Source organism: Cucumis sativus, chromosome 2 (genome assembly GCF_000004075.3).
Source record: "Cucumis sativus cultivar 9930 chromosome 2, Cucumber_9930_V3, whole genome shotgun sequence".
NCBI lineage: Eukaryota > Viridiplantae > Streptophyta > Magnoliopsida > Cucurbitales > Cucurbitaceae > Cucumis > Cucumis sativus.
The window spans coordinates 15,588,293-15,607,187 of NC_026656.2; the positions used below are offsets into that span (position 1 = coordinate 15,588,293).

Genomic DNA, 18,895 nt, shown 5'->3' on the forward strand with positions numbered 1-18,895 from the left:
TTACTCCATTGGTTTCTTTTTCTTTTTCCTCTTTTTCCTTTTCCTTTTCCTTTTTTTCCATTTTTTTCTTTAATAAAAAATATTATACAATAGAATATCTTGAGATTTTCTAATGCATTTAATAATTTTGCAACATTTTTTCCATTGATTCAACCAATGTTTTGTTTGGTGATAGATTTAAAAATTATATTTTTGTTTAAAAGAAATGTTCAATTGTATTTGATTATGTAAAAGCATAAAACTACCCTTACTTATTCCTTAAAATTTTGTTAACAATAAATTTGTAAACAAAATTCAAAATTTTGAATACATGCCAAATTTATTTCATATAGCTTCTATAAATGAAGAGTTAGGTCTCTATACTTTCGTAAAACTTCATATCTAGTCTTTATAGTTTGAACAAAAATGGTAAATAGTTCCTATAAACATTACCACGTTATCAAATTTTATCAAATCAAATAGACTAAATTATAATTGTGTTGTGTGGACTAACTATATTTTAAGATCAAGTGGACCAAATTTAAATTTTAACCTGCCCTATTTATATAATTATTGTTTTGTAATATTTTATAATTTGTGATCAGTTACAATGTTTTTTTTTTTCACGTTGTTATATTTGAAAATACAAGAACGTTCATGCTTTATAAAATATAAACAAATTAAGATTATTACATTTTAGAATGAGACTAACTATATAAGTATTTGGGGTATGGGAATGCGATCTTCGTTTAGCCAGAGAAGAAAGTTTACTCCCACTTTGTCCCCCAATCTTCATTCAATCAGAGATTATATGCCTGGTTTGGGTCTAGTTCTGACGCGTAAATGAACATCTTCAAATCAATTTTGTTTGTTTAAAAAAGGCAACGAAGAAATCAAATGTTTCTTTTATGTACAGAGTTTATAATAGACGTTGAGGTATAAGTTATGGTTGTTTGAACTGCTCAATTGGTTATAATAATTTGTATGTTGGGTGCATGGTGTTTTAGTTGAATTATAACGACTGATTTAAAAATGACGATACATTATCTATATATTGCTAATATGGGGTTTTTCATATAGAAAATGGGGTGAACATTTTTTTTCACGAAAATCAAGAGAATTGACATTCTCATATTGTTTCTCATGTATTACTTATGCAAAAGTTGAGAAATGTAAATATATTGAGAAATATCGTGAAAATATAAATGAATTGTTGTGGATATTATGCGGATTTTCAATAGATATATAAAAAAAATATCAATTATTTTCATTTTTTAAACACGACTTCTTCCACCTTGATTTTCTTATTAAAACTGCATATTGAATTTTTAAGAGATCAACATATTCTAATGGAGGTGGTCGAGCTACACACAATATGGGAGGAGGTTAATAATATGAATAATTAACTCATTCACCGAATAATCTTAACTATTCATGCAATGTCACATAGTACTTGTACCATAGCCATAACTCATCAGGCTGGTGGACCGTAAATTGAAGCAATAGGAAAACTTTTCGTTTGTGTATGACTATGCTCAAATTGATGCATGCTCACTAGTTTCAAGTTTATGTGGAAACGACGAGTTTGGATAGTCACTGTGGACATGACAACATGTATATGACAATAGCATTATGGTTATTATCGTAGTAGCTATAGTTAGTCAAGTGTGATTGTGGTTTTTGTAGTTACGTCGATGAGTGTAACGTATCGACTTACACAAGGAAACCACAACTTCTTCGTGAAAGTGATCAATACTCACATTTAGAGCCTATGTGTGAGTGGATAATATGATTCGATCAAAGGTTCCTATTGACTGCATTGAGGTTGATGTCGAAACTCGTTGATGAAATACTTCCAACTGTATTGGAAACTTCCAATACACCACAACACAGGAACAATGTCATCATTACCAAATAAATTACGACGGTGCTAGGTCAGTATCTTATAAATAACACTTTTACCGTTGAATATTGTATTTAACATTCATTTTACATGACTTCTAATTGATTAACGAAATATTTAATTCATATTAATTTTCAATATTTACCATTACCCAATTATATTATCAAACCATATTTTGCTTATAATCATTTATTTACATTTGTAGCTTATAAATCGTAATTTCACTGTTGAATCTTGCACTTAACTTTTATTTTGTATGATTTATAATTTATCAACAAAATATTTCGTTCATAATAATCTGTTTATATTTTCCACGAGATACACTATTATTTTCATATTTTATCTATTTTATTTTGGCAGTACACAATATTTACATCGAATTTTTTAATCTGATTTTTGAAGTTTGGATCAAATTTAATCTGTATATTATCTTAATAGGATATATTATATGGTTTATTAAGAAGGGAAAGAAATATAAAATAAAAAAGCATCGGTTTAGAAGGACGTCTCTCAGTTGAAAACGAAAAGAAAGTGAGTTTTTGTATACATAAGTCGAAGATTTAAGTAATTTTGTGTGGAGAATTGATTTTGTTTGTTCTACACATCTACCCATTGCATTGATGTTCAAAATCTCGAACAAGGAAGTCAAGAGCGGAAGCATGAAGATGAGCTTGACGGCAGATGAATCCCGAACTCTCCTCTCTTTGCTTGCAGGAGGAGATCACCGCCCATTTACGGATATCCTCGCCGATTTTACCTCCAAGATCCCTCGCACTCGTCACTTTGTTGCCTGTTATTCACTCCTTGTTCTCTTTGAGGTAATTCAGTTTCTCTCACTTCTCCCATCAACTTCTTCTCTCTCTTCATTTCTATCTGCTTCCTTGATTTGTTTTGATTTTCTTCTTTATAGCCTGCTTTAGGGTTCTACTTCGTTTGCAAATCTTGTAATTCATTCTTCTTGTTTGTTTAACTATCTCTAACCGGTGGCTACCAGCGTCTTGTGTCACCAAGCTCCAATACCCACTAGGGATTTATTACCCAAATCGATGCAATGCGTTTCTAATTCGTTGGTTCTTTTCAGAGCCCACTCTAATAGAACTCAATATCTGTTCCATCTTTCGATTCGACTTCGAGTCATATTTGACAACGTTGGATATCTTGCAACAACCTATTTACTAATGCAATTGTCTTTCAGAAAGAAGAATGTTAGGATTTGTTGTTTGTTTGTTTGTTTCTTCCACACTGTTCTCTTTGTTACTCTACCAGTTAGTGTGAATTTTTTACACAATTAGGACATGGTCTTCGTCTCCCTGTAGATTTTGCACAACTAGATCAAGTTACTTCATCTCCCTCTTCAGAAATCCGATTGGGAGTAAGGAAAATTAGAGCACGATGAGATACTTATTTTGAGAAGGGACAGATTTCAGGGGAGGGTCCCACTTGGTCAAGTGGGAGTTGGTGTTGTATCTGGTGAATTTTGGAGGTTCAGGTATCATAAATGTTAGATTACGTGAGGCCTTCCTGGCAGAAATGGTTGTGGCGTTTCTTCACAAAGCCAAACACTCTATGGTTTAGGATGATTGTGACTTGTGAGTATGTACGATCTCATCCTTTCTGAGTGGGGGTCTGATGGTATTTCTAGTAGCCCTTGTAAAAACCTTGTAAGAAAGCTATGTCTTTTGGATTCCCGCGTTTTCTCAACTTATCACTTGTTCATTTGGGGAAGGTTCAAAGGTTTCATCGATGCAATTTTGTTGCAAGACAACTCTTTTGCCATTCTATGGGGCATTTTGAGCGAGAGGAACAACTGAGAGGTTGAGAGATTGTGTGAATTTGGGAGTTGGCTAGATATAATATTTTTGTATGGCTATTAGTTATTAAACCTTTTTGTAACTATAAGCATGCTGTTGTCTTGTTCTTTTGGATTGGAGTTTGCTTTAGTGGCACGTCTTAAAGTCTTCTCCTTTTTGTTGAACTTGGTCTCTTGTATGTCCTTGTTTATTCTCTCATTTGTCTTAATGAAAGCATATTTTCTGACCAAAAGAAAAAAAGGGACACAATTGTGATTTTTACTATAGAATTTACACATGTTTGTTTGGTGATGGTTAATTTTTTGTATCATTGGTGTGTTTATTTCCAATTTTTTCTTATATTTTGCATGAAACCAGCCCAAGACGTTGCTCCGTGCCACACAACGTTTAGTGGGATTTTCCATTCTTCACCAGACATATTCCTCACAGAAATCATCTTTTAATCCGTTTATATCTTTCATTGTAAATGTAAGTATGCTACCTTATGACTCGTTACAACATGTCATTTTAGAGTTTTTGCTCTTTATGCCTTTTGACTAAAACATATATTGTCATTTAATTTCAAATAATTTTTAACAATTTAATTCTTGTTAGATATCAACGACTACTACCATTTTGTTATGTTTGCTATTTTACACTTCGGGTAGGAAAAACCTAAGCAATTCAACATAGTTGTAAACTATTGACAAACTCACCTGTGGATATTGGAGGCCTCTTTTGTAGCTTTATTGTACTTAAACCTTTTGTCTTGGGGTTTCTTTTTGTATTGTCCTCGTGTATTGTTCAAAACAAAACTTGGTTTCCTTATTTTGAAAGAGCTATATTTTTTCCCTGGATTTCTCTTATGTACTTCAGAAAACATTCTTCTTTGCGCTTAAGTCTTTAAGGAATGGTCCTCATTTTAGTGGCTCACACTTTAAAGAAAATATGGTGGAGAAGGTTACTTCTTTTTCTTTAGCCTCCATTGGCTTCAAGTTCTTCGATGGTTTAATGATTTATTTCCACCGTGACCATTGTGTTGTTCTTGTTCGATTTTTGCTCGGTGTTCGATACTTTTTTTCATCTTCTTCATTGAATTTTTCTTCACCTGTGACTATTTTCAAATTCTTGTTCTTCAATTTTATCTACAAAATTTTCTATTTGAAAATTTTCCAACCGTGACTTTTGTTTTTTCTTCAATATCTGAAACCAATTCGTTCTTGAGCTCTTGCAAATGAATTGATAGTTGATCTATATGTTGAGTCATTTCCCCGATGAATGTTGAATTTCTTTTGTTGGATTCTTGAATACGCTGCAAGACTCATCCTTTGATTTTCTTGAACTAACCATAGCCTCAGTGAGTGTACATCACCTTTCTTGATCGTGTTTCAGAACCAAAAGAGTAATTTTGAGTCTTGAATGTTCTTCTTGAATGGTAAAAATCCATTATTGATGATTCTTTAATTCATCCAACTCCCAATCTTTACGTTGATTTTATGAAAAATGAGTTTGATTGGATAGTTGGACCATTTTGAGATATTTTCGCCTTCCATCCCAAACTGCCTTAGAAACATCATCGGAGTCACTAGAATCACTAGAATCAAATTTCTAATTTGGATAATGATAGGTTTTTTGAGAAAATCGAGCATGGCCAAAATTAGAATGTTGAAAGTTTTCTTCCAAATCACTTGAAATGTAGCCTCAGTAACCTCGAGGAGAAATTCTCCAAGAACCAAAATTGTGATTCTTTTATTAGAATGAATAATGTGCTTCATTTTGTCTTCATTAAGAAAAAAAGAACAATGTGCTTCATACAAGAGGGTAAGACTCCTATTTATAGAGTTTTAACAAGTGGGGGTAAAAAGGGAATTAATCTAGAATATTACCTAATTATTCAGTTAACCCTTAGTCTTCTTACACCAATCAAGTTCCTTTGCTCTCCTTGTTCATTGGCATTTACACCATAACTACAAAGTAAGAAGGAAAACCATTGTTCTTTTTGAATCGTTGAGTTGAAAACTTGGGAATTGGGGATTAAAGGCCATTTGATTGAGAGATGGATAATTAGGCTTCCCTCATCGGGACAATAGATTGGGTACACGTACAACCACAAGTGGGAAAAGATTGTTTTAAATGGATGGTGGAATCTAATGGGTCCTTTTCTTTCGGTTTGAAGTTGCAAGGACCAATACCTCGTCTTGGTGTTCTACTTCTTTCATACAAGAATATGTCTAAATTGATGTGCATTTATCTTTCAGTCTAGACGCTTATTTCTCTTGACCTTTGTTTCATGTGACATTGTATTTTGAGGTTGTGCTTTTTTTTTTTATCATATCAATGAAAAATGGTGTTTTCATTTTTTTTTTTTTAAAAATCAGTTTTCAACTTTCAAATGAAAGCTAGCAGTTGTCCATTCTTTTTTTTGTTAAAGTCCACATCAACAAAGCTATCATCAAGTTATTAGATCCTGAGTATTGCTTTTTCTCCATCATCCTATCCTTTTGAACAAGACCTTCTCCTTATCCTCCATTTTCTCTCCCTTAACCTGCCTATTTGGGGGAATATTCTACAATTTGTAGTTGCTGAGCTTCAGTGTTGTTTTTGTTTTCCTTTTTGAGTACCTCCATTTTATTCTGTTAGTCTATGTAAAATCATGCCAATATTATAATTCTAATTCCATCAATCATAACTCAGTTGAGCATTAATTTGCGGTTGGGGATGAAAACAGCCACTGTCATGTCAATAAAATTCTTGGAGCAGCTGATGAGAAAAAGAAATATAGAATAGTAAAATATTAATTATGATAACATTTTAGAAAGGGGATCCCAAGCAAAGTTTACGGATTGCTGTCAATTTCCGAATCTCGTTTCATGGGTTTTATTAGTAAAAGATGTTATTGCTGAATTTATAAGTATCAGCCAATTTTTTATGTTGTGTTTTGAAGGATATGAGGGTTGCTAAGGGGGTGTCAATCTAGTTGAGATGTTCGGATGCACCTGTTAATCCTAGTTATGCTTTATGCTCTTTGTTTAATCCTTATGTACTTAGAGCATTAGTCTCTTTCATTTACATTTATGTAAATAAAGAGATTTGTTTCCTTTTTTTTAAAAAAAAGTAAAGGATGTTATTGCTGCAGGATGAGCTTACAGAATGATTTTAATCTCATTGTCACCTTTTGATTAAGGTTCATTTTAATCATTGGGAACTTCTTGTTTTGCATTCTGGGTGTCAGGCTGCTTCTGATGAGGAAGCTGAAAAATATGAGAGGGCATTTGTTTTCCAGCTTTTAGCAACAGACAGCTCCAGTAGTGGCAAAGAGGTTCACCTTTTCATTTGATCAATTTTAGTTGACCATTTTGCATATTCCTAATTGTTTATTAGAATTTCTTGTGCTTTTAGTTTGGAAAATGATATGCTGTTTTGGAAATCATAGGAACTGTGTTACTGTGGGTAATCATCTGGATTAAAAATGGTAGCTATAATTGGCAACTTCATATTTTTTGCATGCACTAGTTTGAGGACACATGCGATGCACATGGTTAAAGATCTTTTAAATATAATTTTTTAAAGGTGTATAGTTTCAATTAAATTTAAATAGTAAATATCTGACATGGAATTTAAAAGAGATAATTGGTAAAACCACATATATGTATGTATATGTTTTATCTGGTAACTTTATAATGAATATGAAACACGTTAGATGTAGTTGAAAATCTTCGAAACATAATGTTCATTACTTTTGCAATGTGAACTTCTAGCTCAGAATGTGTTTTTTGTTAGTTTATGCCTAATACTATTGTAAATTAACTAATCTTATTCTAGTATGTTTCTACATTCCTATGCTAAGTTTCACGTATTTAACTCTCCTTCTATAAATTATAATGAGGATGTTTGTCTTGCAGTTCCTGAAACAGACTGCTTCAGATTACATTAAGGGTTTCGACCCTTCATTGCATGTAAGACATTGAAGTCAACATATACATGACTTTCCTTTTAGTTTGTCTGTAGGATGATCCTCGAGAGTTCCGCACACAAGTTCAATTGTGGGAAGAATCAAATTTGTAATACCCATTTGGTGCCTCCTTTTTTTCTTTTTGCTTTTTTTTCAGGCTTTCCCTCAGCTAGAGCAATTGCAGCAACAGTTTTGTGATAAAGTTCCAGCTCAATCATTTGATTGCCTTTTGAAAGATTGTTCTGTGAGAAGTGTGGTGCCAGATCCTGATGTTCCACTGGGTTGTGATGCAAACTCCGCAGAGTATGAGTTCTCCCCTCCCCTCTTCCTTGAGTTCTCGCACCAATGATTTATGTGCTAAAGGTCTAGCCTCTGCACTAACTTATTATTTTCATTTTGTTATTTGTATGATGTTGGACACCTTAGGCTCGACCTGCTACCTGGAGTGGTACCTAAGTTGGGGTCTGGAGAGAGAGATAAGACCTTGCTGGGGTTATTGTCCAATTTATCACTTCAGGGATCAAGTCCCGAGTGGATTAGGCCTCTTCCACCAAGGCTTCCAATACAGAATGGAGAGGTGAGACACAATTGAACTCTCATTTTGAACATATACAGTTTAGATGGAATAGAACACACCTGATCTATACTCGGCAAAGCTCCTTTACAGTTAGTGTGGTTGAACCTTGATGATCATCATGAACTTTTATGGGACCATAGAATGTGCGTTGACACTAGTAGAGGTGCAGCTGTGAGGGACTTAATTGCAAAAGCTCTGAAGGGACCTCTTATACCTGCGCAGCAAGAGGTTCAATTCCTGCAGTTACTTTGTTAATTAACACATGGTTTTTGTGCTTGCATAATGAATGCCAAAGGATGAAATGACTAATAGTTTGTTCTTTGGTTGTGACCAGCAAGTAGTGGTCGAGTTGGCAAATGATCCAAAGCTTGTATATCATTGTGGACTGACACCTCGAAAGCTTCCTGTATGTGTTTGGACGATTTCATAGTTGATTTCATTAGAGAAGTTGTTGATGCGCCTCATCTTTTTAAATTCTTCTTATCATTAGGAGCTGGTGGAAAACAATCCTCTTATTGCAGTTGAAGTTCTGAAGAAATTGATTAATTCTCCTGAAATTGCAGAGTATGGATTTGAATCCACATGTTGATTTGTTTTTGGCTGTCTTGTGATACTTTCTTCCTGAATTCTTTTCCCTGGATTCATCATCTCACCTTTTTATTGCAGGTACTTTACAGTACTAGTTAACATGGACATGAGTTTACACTCTATGGAAGTTGTCAACCGGCTAACGACAGCTGTTGAACTTCCCTCTGAGTTCATACACATGTACATCACTAATTGTATATCATCGTGTGAGGGCATAAAAGTATGTACTTTTACTACACTTTTGAGTTTTCAGCATTTGACGCTTTTAAGTTTATATTGTTTTGTAAGTGTTGGCCCTTGAAAAAATGTTACTTTTATGAACTCAATTCTCTTATTTTAATAATTTATTCTTATGTTTTTGGAGATGAAAACCTTTTCCATTAAAGATGGAAACAATAAACATCGTTAAAGATAAAAATGTAAGGATCCTAACAGTTCAAGGGATTAGGGACCATCCTCATCCCTTGAACCTTTGCTTGGTTGGTTGCCCCTTGGGAAGGATTATACTTGCTGGGATAGCCTCTTTTGTCTTGGGCTCCAATTAATATTTCTTTGTCAGAGCGGAAGTTGATGACCTAAATCATTTATTGTTGTTATGTCCTTTTACCATCATATGTGTGGAGGTGTCTCTGGTAGGGGTTCAATTTTGTCTGTGCAGACTTTATACGAGAGGCTGGAGAGCTTTTAAGGACCACATTATGGGAGGGGTAGTGGATTAGTAGATTGTTCTTAGTGAGAAATTTTCGGAGTATATCTGGAATTTAGTGCATTTTGAGTATCAGCTTGTTTTGGAACCAAAAGCTGGGTCTGTGTGTGTTTGGTTTTTGGTTTAACATCGTCAAGATTTTAAACTTCTTTATTTCTTATTTTTTCCAGGATAAGTACATGCAGAACAGATTAGTTCGACTTGTATGTGTCTTTCTACAGAGTTTAATTCGAAATAACATCATTAATGGTAAGTTTTTTTCATGCTGCTTGAATTAAAAAGTTTATATGTATTCTTCACTTCTGAGAATGTAGGACATTCTATTCAGGTTTGTGATTTATTCTACCGCCTTTGTTTCCTTTGACATTTTTGTACGCATCTTTCAAACTAGTGATGTGATTGGACAAGTCTAGATTTATGAAGTAATAAGTGTCCTCTCTTATGTGATGTGAGAATCATAATGGATTTGTACCACATGCCAAGTCATATAGGTATTTTGATGTTGGGTACCTAACTTTGTTTGTGTTGGAAATACAAATTGTCCGGCTAGTTCAATCAGCTAGTATTGCACTCATGTTTTTAGGTTAGAATACCATGGGCAGTTTTGGAAATGCCAATCAGAGGCTAGTTCAGTTAACTAGTATTGTACTCGTTTTTTTAGGTTGGAATACCATGTTGGTACCTATACTTGGAAGTTATTCAATTTTAGTCATAGTGCTTTCAAATGTCCAATAAAGTGCAATAGATAGTCTTCTGGGTTTATTATCACAGGAGTTTAAAATCTTCCTCCGAAAAAGGAAACAAATGGGCAGTGAGGGGAAATGTGGCTCAGCTGGGGGAGATAACCATGTTAGGCATAGAATATGCATGGTATGGTAGTATTGACCTTGTGAGAGTTTTCCCAAAGTAAGAATCCAATCTTCTTTGGATAAACAGTCCCTTCCATATGACATCTGTATAAGCAGTCAATAAGAGCTGTGATCTCTTTGGATGGCTTGGCTCAGAGCTCTTATGAGAGCACCCTTTTGTTATTTATAGTATCCCCATTATCTTAATGAGCGTTGTTTTTTCAGTGTGCAAAACCGTATTGTTATTAGATATCATGTTTAGATTGTTATAATTTTAGGTCCTGCCTTTTATTTCCTTTTTTTAATATCAGTTCTTAATATCTTCGAATTGAAGACAAATCCAAATTAGTATCTTGTTAATTGTTTGATAATCACATCTACTAATCACTGCTATAGTTTGCTAAATTAAGCGATTTGGGTTTTGTTGCAGTCAAAGATCTTTTCATCGAAGTTCAAGCTTTCTGCATCGAATTCTCTCGGATAAGAGAAGCGGCAGCGTTATTCAGGCTTCTTAAATCTTTGGAATGAGCGAAAGTACTTGATGCATTTCAATTTTCAACCAAAGCCATCCTTTGTAAATAGCAATCGTTAGCATTTAATACTAAATTCTTAGGCCCCCTCTCCCTTCTTCTTTGTTTGTGTCCGTGTCTATGGTTTAGCAGATATTTGACTAAATATATATTAAGCTTAGCCCATTTCCCCTTTACATTTTATTATAGATTTTCATGTCTTGTTTTGTTGGCTATTGCTTTGGAAACCCATCAGAATGGTGGTTTCAGGTTTGACCCTATAGCTTTCTCCAACTTATTGCTGCCTTTTGTGGGCTAAAGCGTAAGGTTCCAAATAATTCACGGTAATTTTCTTTTAACCAAGTGATATGTCTCAATTAAGTGCTATTATTAATACATGAAAATTGAACTGTAATGTAGCAAATCCCTCACTCGCCTTATACCTTGTTATTTCTTGGTGGGGTGAATATTGAAAATACTCCATTAGTACTACTAACAGGTTTGAGATATACACAGCACAATATGATTCATTACATTATAAACCATATGGGATTTAAAATCTTATTAATTCATATTCTGAACGTATACATGAAAATTAAAACAAAAGGGAAGCCCTTTAGAATTAGCAAACCATGCCCTTTAAATTGACGAAAATTTGCTAATGCAAGTGCCTTTAGAAAGTGACCAAAGAAAAAAAAAACTTTGGAAATATGTTTCTCACTGAAAACATGGGTTTACTTTTTATTAAACTTACAAGCACCCTAAAATGAAATATACAAATTAGTCTTTTTAACAATTAGCTTTTAAAGGAGTTTTTTTCTGTAAGTATTTTATTTGGGAAGTCTTTACAAGTGAAGTTTCATTCCACTGCTATGAACGTTAGTGATATTGCACCAAATGGGCCATCAATATTGAAGTTGGAATTTCATGCTATTACTATAGATCTAAATTAAAGTAAATAAATGATTACAAACTAGGCATGGATTAATTGTTACTGATTCTCATGTTAAAGGTTACAATCTTGAAACACCATTCATTTAAGAGGGAGGTTTATTACATTACTCATTGTTATTGCTGCTTTTGAACTCATCAACTCCCGTATTGGTCTATTTTATAATAATTAACAACTAAATACCTAAACCTGTAAATAGGTATTGAAGTTTCCCGTCATTTCGTAGCTTTACAGAGTCCGAGATGACAGAGAAGACAAAGGGATACCTGGAGAAGCATGGTGATGATGCGTCCACCATTGATCTCCTTCCTTCCAGGTTCTATGAAAACTTTATTTTGACTGGTATTCGCGTTCTTCTCATCCAACCTGGTCGCATCCTTTGCTCTCTCAAAGTTCCTGCTCGTTTGCTCGTGCGTAATTTCCTCTCAATCCACCCTTCTTCTCTTCGATTCACTTTAGCTATTTCTCTCTCTCTCTCCCCCCCCCTTAATTTTTATTTCTCTCTAATTCTTCACGTTTCACTATTGGAGGATAGAACGAGAACAATTCCTTGCACGGCGGTGCTTCGGCCTCACTCGTCGATTGTATTGGTTCTGCAGCGTTAGCGACTTTGGGCGCTATCACCACCGGAGTTTCCCTCGAAATTAGCGTCTCCTACTTAGATGCTGCTTATCTCGATGTCAGTTTCACTTTCCCATTTTTCTGCCTTTCAATTGATCACATTTCTCCTTCTCTATAAGTTTTGTATCTAATATCAGATATCCAATTTGAGATCATTGCTCCACTTAGTGTCCATCTGAATCTCAACTCTTGATAAGAAGCTGTGTAACCTCAAATTCCTACCCGGATGAATTTGAGATCAATGCACCACTTAGTGTCGATCTGTGATCACTACATACATTTTTTTTCTTCTAGTGATGTAAATAGTGTAAAGATCCCCTCTCCAGTCTCCCCTCACTGTCACTGGAAAAGGGGAAAAGAATAAACTGGGTTTTCATTATTTGTTTTCTTGTAGAAAGCAATTCATGGACAAATAGTTGAAGAAATCTGGGTTATAAAGTTTTGATTAAGTTACTTGAAAACACACAACATATGAGTTATGACATGAGGAATTGCATGAGAGGTATGAGCGGATTCAGTTAACTAAATATATTATGACAGGCCACAAATTCCTTACATTTTTTAAGAATCACTTTCTTGGATTCTTAATCTGCATAGCTAATCCTTGAAGGATGGCAATTCTAGGTAAGTTTAAGAGAAAAGGAGATGAATTTTATCCGATTTTAACCTGAAGGTGAAATTAGAAGAGAATAGGTGGACTTAGTAAGAATTTCTAACTTAACTTTGTTGTTTTCCCTTTGTTGGTTACTGGTAAGGCGTAATTTTGTTTGTCTTGGTTTTGGTACTTTCATTTGTTGTGAAAAAAGCTAGTTTTATGTAGAAAAGAAAATGCAAGTGATTTAGCCCGCACACCCACCATTGGTGGTAAAATGTGTTATGTCTCTTTAATTGCTTTTACATGGCATCAGTCATTTCCATGTATTCTTCTCATTGAACCTATTTTCAAGTGTTCGTATCCTACTTTCTCTCTGCTATTTTAGGAGGAGATCGAGATCGACAGCAAAGTTTTGCGAATGGGAAAGACCATTGGAGTTGTTAATGTCGAATTGAGGAGAAAAGGCAATGGTAAAATTATTGCTCAGGGTCGCCACACCAAGTATCTTGCCTTCTCAAGCAAGTTGTAGTTATAAACATCTTTCAATATTGGATCTTGTATTGCCAAATCATATTCCTCTGCTTCATGAATTGACATTACAAATTACTATTTGTAACTTCAACTGAAAGAAATGTAACGATAATAATCTTTTCTAGACTTTGCTATTGTATTAATTCGTATAATCTGTTTTTGCTGAAATAATTTCATCTGATGTCTTCCATTTAAATGTCTGTTTCTCAAATGAGATTTAGCACAGTAAGGACGCCTAGTTTTTGTTTTTTTAGAAAAGTTTATGGAACCATAAATAGGACCAAAGCTTTTTGTGTTGAAGAATTCCAAGATACACAAATAAGATATATAAGCATCTCAGGTAGGATTTTCGATAGATTGGTTGTTGGCACTTGCTGACAACCCGAGAGCATCTCCTAAATTCATCGGCCCTCTCATCGTCCTCCTTCCAACTCCTCCATTGCCTTTTCTCATCATTGCTGCGAATTCCCCATAATCAATACGTCCATCCTGCACGAACCCAAATAGAACAAAAAAAAAAGTTTCATCAATACATAAAACAGATACCGTTAATAAGCATAATATATAAACAGATAACATAGAAAGGAAAGAAAAAGTAATTAACTTCAAGTTCAGTTTCATAAGTAGGCAAAACACTTCAAATTGACATAAAGATTTGGGGAATTATTGATCTTAGTTCGTCGATTGATATGTATAATCAAAAGTAACTATGTTGAAGAGGGAGATAGGCAAGAAAGAATGTAGAAAAGAAAATGCAAATGGTGTATAAGTAACTAACATTGTCTTCGTCGATTTCACTAATCATATCATCAAGATGCAGTTCACTCAAGCCGAACTCTTTGCAAGCTAGTTGAAGCTCATCGATGGTTATGAAACCACTACCATCCTTATCAAAATATGAGAAGGCTGACAACAAATTCTCTTCCCGCTCTAGCTTATTCAGATGAATTGTAGCAGCAAGAAATTCACCATAGTCTATTGTTCCACTGTTGTCAATGTCTGCCTACCAAACATAATAACACCATTAGTTTGAACACGACACACAATGATGCATGTAAGCATACATAAATAGAAGAAAACTTTGCTTCTTACTGCATCCATCAAATCCTTAATCTCAGACTCCATAAGTTCAGAGCCTACACGTTTTAAGCCTTCTTTTAGTTCGTCAAACGTTATTGTTCCACTGTTGTCTGTGTCTATCATCTTGAACAACTCTTTCAGACCCCCGATTTCTTCTTCAGAAAGCCTTTCAGCAATTACCTACAATCAGTCGTAAGATTTCAAGCTTCACACTAAGCAGGTAATGTTTTCACTCTGCAGTTGCAGACATCACCAATTTCCTAGATTTTAAACACTTCGATTATATATCATTATCAACATTCAGACGAAGCTGTAACTAATTGTGTTTAAAATCGAGCTGATTTGACAAGTGACAGAATGTGTGTCGTATCGTATGCTTTCAATTTTTTCTCGAGTAGTTTTCTTTCCTAACAATGAAGACTAATATTAGTTTTAGAATTTACTCTTAGAGCCATCTTCTTTAGCTTATTCATAGCAGAGAATTGTTTCAAGCGTGATAATACTGCCGAGTCCAGAGGTTTATCAGGTGCAACTTTGTCATCTACAATCCATGGATGACCTGATACAGAAAGGTTTTGGAATCTGTAAACCATAGAACAATAACACCATACAAAATATCACCCTGGTTAGCTAGTCATATTACTCAATGTCAGGGACCGAAACTTACAGAGGACTTCATGAGCAGTTAGCCTTCGCTTTGGATTTCTGTCAAGCATTTTTCGTATGAGATCCTTTGCACTTGCTGAGATACCAGGCCATGGCTCTGATTCAAAATCCAGTCGTCCTTGTAATATTTGTCTGAAGATCCCTATTTCTGTTTCTGTAGTACAAAGAAGGGAGAGAATTATATGTCATGGAACTTTGTTGAAAATGTTACTTTTCCAAATCTTTCCAGGAAATGTCATTTATTCATCAACCTGTGGATTTCTAGTATCTACCTGCCCAAAATGGAGGTACCCCACTTAATAGGATATATAAGATAACTCCTGCACTCCAAACATCAGATTCGGGTCCATAATGCTTGCGTAGCACATCTGGTGCAACGTAGTACGGACTACCGACAACGTCAGAAAAAGTCTCCCCTGTTAACATTTTAAAATCTAAGATTATAAGAAGTTCTTAAAAATATAAAGGAGACTATAACTAACTCAACACTAATTAATCAACGAGGTGAGAACTCAATTCACTGGGTAGTCTTGAATCTCTTGATTGTTACTTTAGTGACTATCTTTCTTGTTACATGGAAAGGAACCACAGAATATGTAATCGTCTGAAAATAAATGAAGAAAGGACATTAAGATTCAAATTTTAGAAGTCTTCTATCCACAATAGATTGAGTAGTAGCTTAGCACAAGCATGTTCTAATTACATGGTGTGTAGGCAGCATCTAGCATAAATTCAAGATACAATCCATTTAGTTTTCCCTTGGTTCAATTATAATTTCTAAAGACCTTTTACTTTGCTGGGTTGATTCTATTTGATTGTATCCAGACAGCATATTTAATGTTAAAGACCGATCCAGCATAATGCTGATTGCTGAACAATAAGAGAACTTGGATGAAATAAGGTACTTCTTCAGTTTGATGCAAACTTTATACTTCTTCAGCTTGATGCAAATCTTTCTTTCATAAAGGAATTAGGATTCTTCAGGCATAAACCAAGTTGTAAGCAGAGAATATCAGCCTGTGCATGATAAATAAGACAATGGCAGAAACAAGAGACCTCTATCTTGGCAATGGCTACTGATTTCTTTTAGTTGGGCAATTTAGGACAGATTAATGACATGAACCTAGAATACTAATCTCATATATCAAGCACCAAAAGGATCAGTTTCCAAAGCCCAAGATGGCAACCAAAACAGCAACAAAGAACATTGAGAAACATCCAAAAGGCAAAGAAAGAGAATGAGATTTGCAGAAGAAAAGGGAAAGAGAACCTGGCTTGTAGAAGACAGAGAGGCCAAAATCAGTGGCCTTAAGAGCAGCATCCTCATCCACACTTTGAAATAGAAAGTTCTCAGGTTTAAGGTCTCTATGCATAACTCCAAGCGAATGACAAGACTCCAACACACTCACAATAACCCCTATAAGCTTAGCCGCTTCTCTCTCACTGTACTGCCCCTTTTGAACGATCCTATCAAACAGCTCTCCACCCTCACAAAGCTCCATTACCAAATGAACAGAGACAGGATCTTCATAAGTGCCCTTGATTCTGACAATATTGGGATGCTCAGACAAATGGTGCATTATCTGAATCTCCCTCCAAACATCCTCATAGTCCTCTTTGCAAAGAAGCTTCCGCTTGGGGATGGTCTTACAAGCATAATTGAATCCAGTTTGTTTGTCAGTGCAAAGAAAAGTTGTGCCAAATTGACCTTGGCCCAGCTTTTTGCCAAGGGTGTAGAAATCGGTGAGGGGTTGGGTCCGATAAGGGAGGACCCATGAGGGTTTTGCCGATGGAGGTGGAGTTGCAGAGCTTGATTTACTCATTAATGGCGGTCGCCTTTGGGAAAAATGGGCAAAACGGGAGGGACCCAATACCACAAGGAAGCAGATTCCTGGACCAAATCACACCCTTCTCTCTCTCTCTTTCCTTCTTCCCTCTTCCTAGTTGAAATTAAATATGACTTAAAACAGACAGACTTTTGGCCTAAGATTCTGTGTATTCATTCTCAACTTCATCTTCTCTCTGTAAATAATTTTTTTCCCTTCTTTTTCCCCATGTGGGTATTGGATTTTAGTGTTAAAAGCAAAGATAAGTGCAAAAGCCATTCTTTCCTATCGGTACAAGAATAGTGGCTGGGTGGGTTCCATTTCCATTCATCTTCCCTTTCATCCATCCTCACAACAACTTTTGAATTTAGATAGAGAATTATTTTCTGCCATTACAGTGAATAAACCAAGAAGACTATGGATTTTGATAAAGTCAGCATAGAATTTAATAAAATTGAAATGGATACTGTTATGACTGGTCAAAACTCAAACCAAGCATCATCCTTCTCCTACTAGCACACAGTTTGAATCTATATCTATACATAATAAATTCAACTTGGATGGGAATGGAATTTTATTGGATAACTTTTAACTGAAACCAATTTGTCACAGCTGGATATGCCCATATCTTATTTCTTTTTTAAATACAAATAAATATTTGAAAAATGATTACTTTTTGTGTTTCTATCAATGAAAAACATGAATTAATACTTATATGAGTTCTAAACTTTGGTGTTTGAGTTGGGAAGTCTGGTTTGGAATGCAAAAGAGTAAGATGAAAGATGAAGTTAATTCAAATGTACAAAAACTTTCAATTTAGTCCACAAGCTTAAAGAATATTCTATTTAGTATCCAAATTTTCAAAATGTCTATTTTAATATTTAAACTTTAAAATTTGTTTTTTTTTTTACTTGCAGAATTCCAAAAAACTATTGGAAGTAATTTATCTATTATTGTTGTTCTATCGGAAAAAAAGTTGTCCATTTGATACTTTATGATTGGTTAGTTCAAATTTGGCAACAAATGACTAAGTGTTGTCCCAATAAACCTACCTAAACTTAATATTTTAAATGTTAACATCTAAAGAAGTTATCCAACATCTTAAAAGGTTTAATTGCACTATCTCTAATGTATTATAAAAAAAAGTGAACAAAAGCTTCAAGAACCAACCAAATCTTGGTTAGATTTTATTTCCTTGAAATTATCTAAAATTTGTATGATATGTGGCTTGAAGACATGTCCAAATAACAGTCTTTTTTTTTTTTTTTTTCTCTCCATACAATAATATGGATATAATTATACCACTCTTATCATTGACCCAAAAAATAAAAGTAGTATTGATTAATCAAATAAAGAAATCATAGTTTGATCCAGCAAACTATCGTAGAAAAAAGAAACATGAATGATGATGTGTAAGGCAGATGAATATTGCATAAAGAAAAGAATAGTGAATAAGTGGTGGGGGTGAGAAATAATGTCACACATCACCACATGATCCTAAGTTAAAATATTAACATATGAAAATGTTGAGAAGGTGGGACATATAGCCAAAACAATAGTATATGTTTGTATATTATAATTATGATTCCACACATCATAAAGACACATTGATTAAAAAGCTATGCATTTTTGGACATCCCATATTGTATACATTATTATTCATATCTATAGGAGATAAAAAAAAAAATGCATGCATATACTTGTATTTAAATTTTAATGGGGAGAAAAAAAAACTTCACATTCATTTCTGCCCCCACTCCCCCATGCATTTC

The 18,895-nt window shown here is 34.4% G+C and overlaps 3 protein-coding genes across 3 annotated transcripts; 2 read left to right on the forward strand and 1 right to left on the reverse strand.

Annotated features, from left to right (window-relative positions):
- Nucleotides 1–2,368: 2,368 nt before the first annotated feature.
- Nucleotides 2,369–11,215, forward strand: LOC101211849 (CCR4-NOT transcription complex subunit 11). Its single transcript, XM_011651137.2, has 12 exons — nucleotides 2,369–2,700; nucleotides 4,051–4,161; nucleotides 6,905–6,991; nucleotides 7,575–7,628; nucleotides 7,782–7,927; nucleotides 8,051–8,201; nucleotides 8,292–8,429; nucleotides 8,536–8,607; nucleotides 8,692–8,765; nucleotides 8,868–9,009; nucleotides 9,666–9,744; nucleotides 10,774–11,215. Exons 1-12 carry the CDS (start codon nucleotides 2,503–2,505, stop codon nucleotides 10,869–10,871), a joined length of 1,350 nt encoding a protein of 449 aa, XP_011649439.1. The 5' UTR covers nucleotides 2,369–2,502; the 3' UTR covers nucleotides 10,872–11,215.
- A 758-nt stretch (nucleotides 11,216–11,973) lies between these two features.
- Nucleotides 11,974–13,722, forward strand: LOC101211363 (acyl-coenzyme A thioesterase 13). The gene is made up of 3 exons (XM_004147289.3): nucleotides 11,974–12,214; nucleotides 12,340–12,483; nucleotides 13,406–13,722. The coding sequence occupies exons 1-3, from the start codon at nucleotides 12,047–12,049 to the stop codon at nucleotides 13,547–13,549; spliced, it is 456 nt and encodes a 151-aa protein (XP_004147337.1). The 5' UTR covers nucleotides 11,974–12,046; the 3' UTR covers nucleotides 13,550–13,722.
- Nucleotides 13,691–17,276, reverse strand: LOC101210865 (calcium-dependent protein kinase SK5). Its single transcript, XM_004147287.3, has 7 exons — nucleotides 16,568–17,276; nucleotides 15,570–15,713; nucleotides 15,299–15,451; nucleotides 15,075–15,190; nucleotides 14,644–14,811; nucleotides 14,330–14,554; nucleotides 13,691–14,040 (listed from the first exon to the last, which is right to left on the reverse strand). Exons 1-7 carry the CDS (start codon nucleotides 17,118–17,120, stop codon nucleotides 13,888–13,890), a joined length of 1,512 nt encoding a protein of 503 aa, XP_004147335.1. The 5' UTR covers nucleotides 17,121–17,276; the 3' UTR covers nucleotides 13,691–13,887.
- Between the last annotated feature and the right edge of the window lie 1,619 nt (nucleotides 17,277–18,895).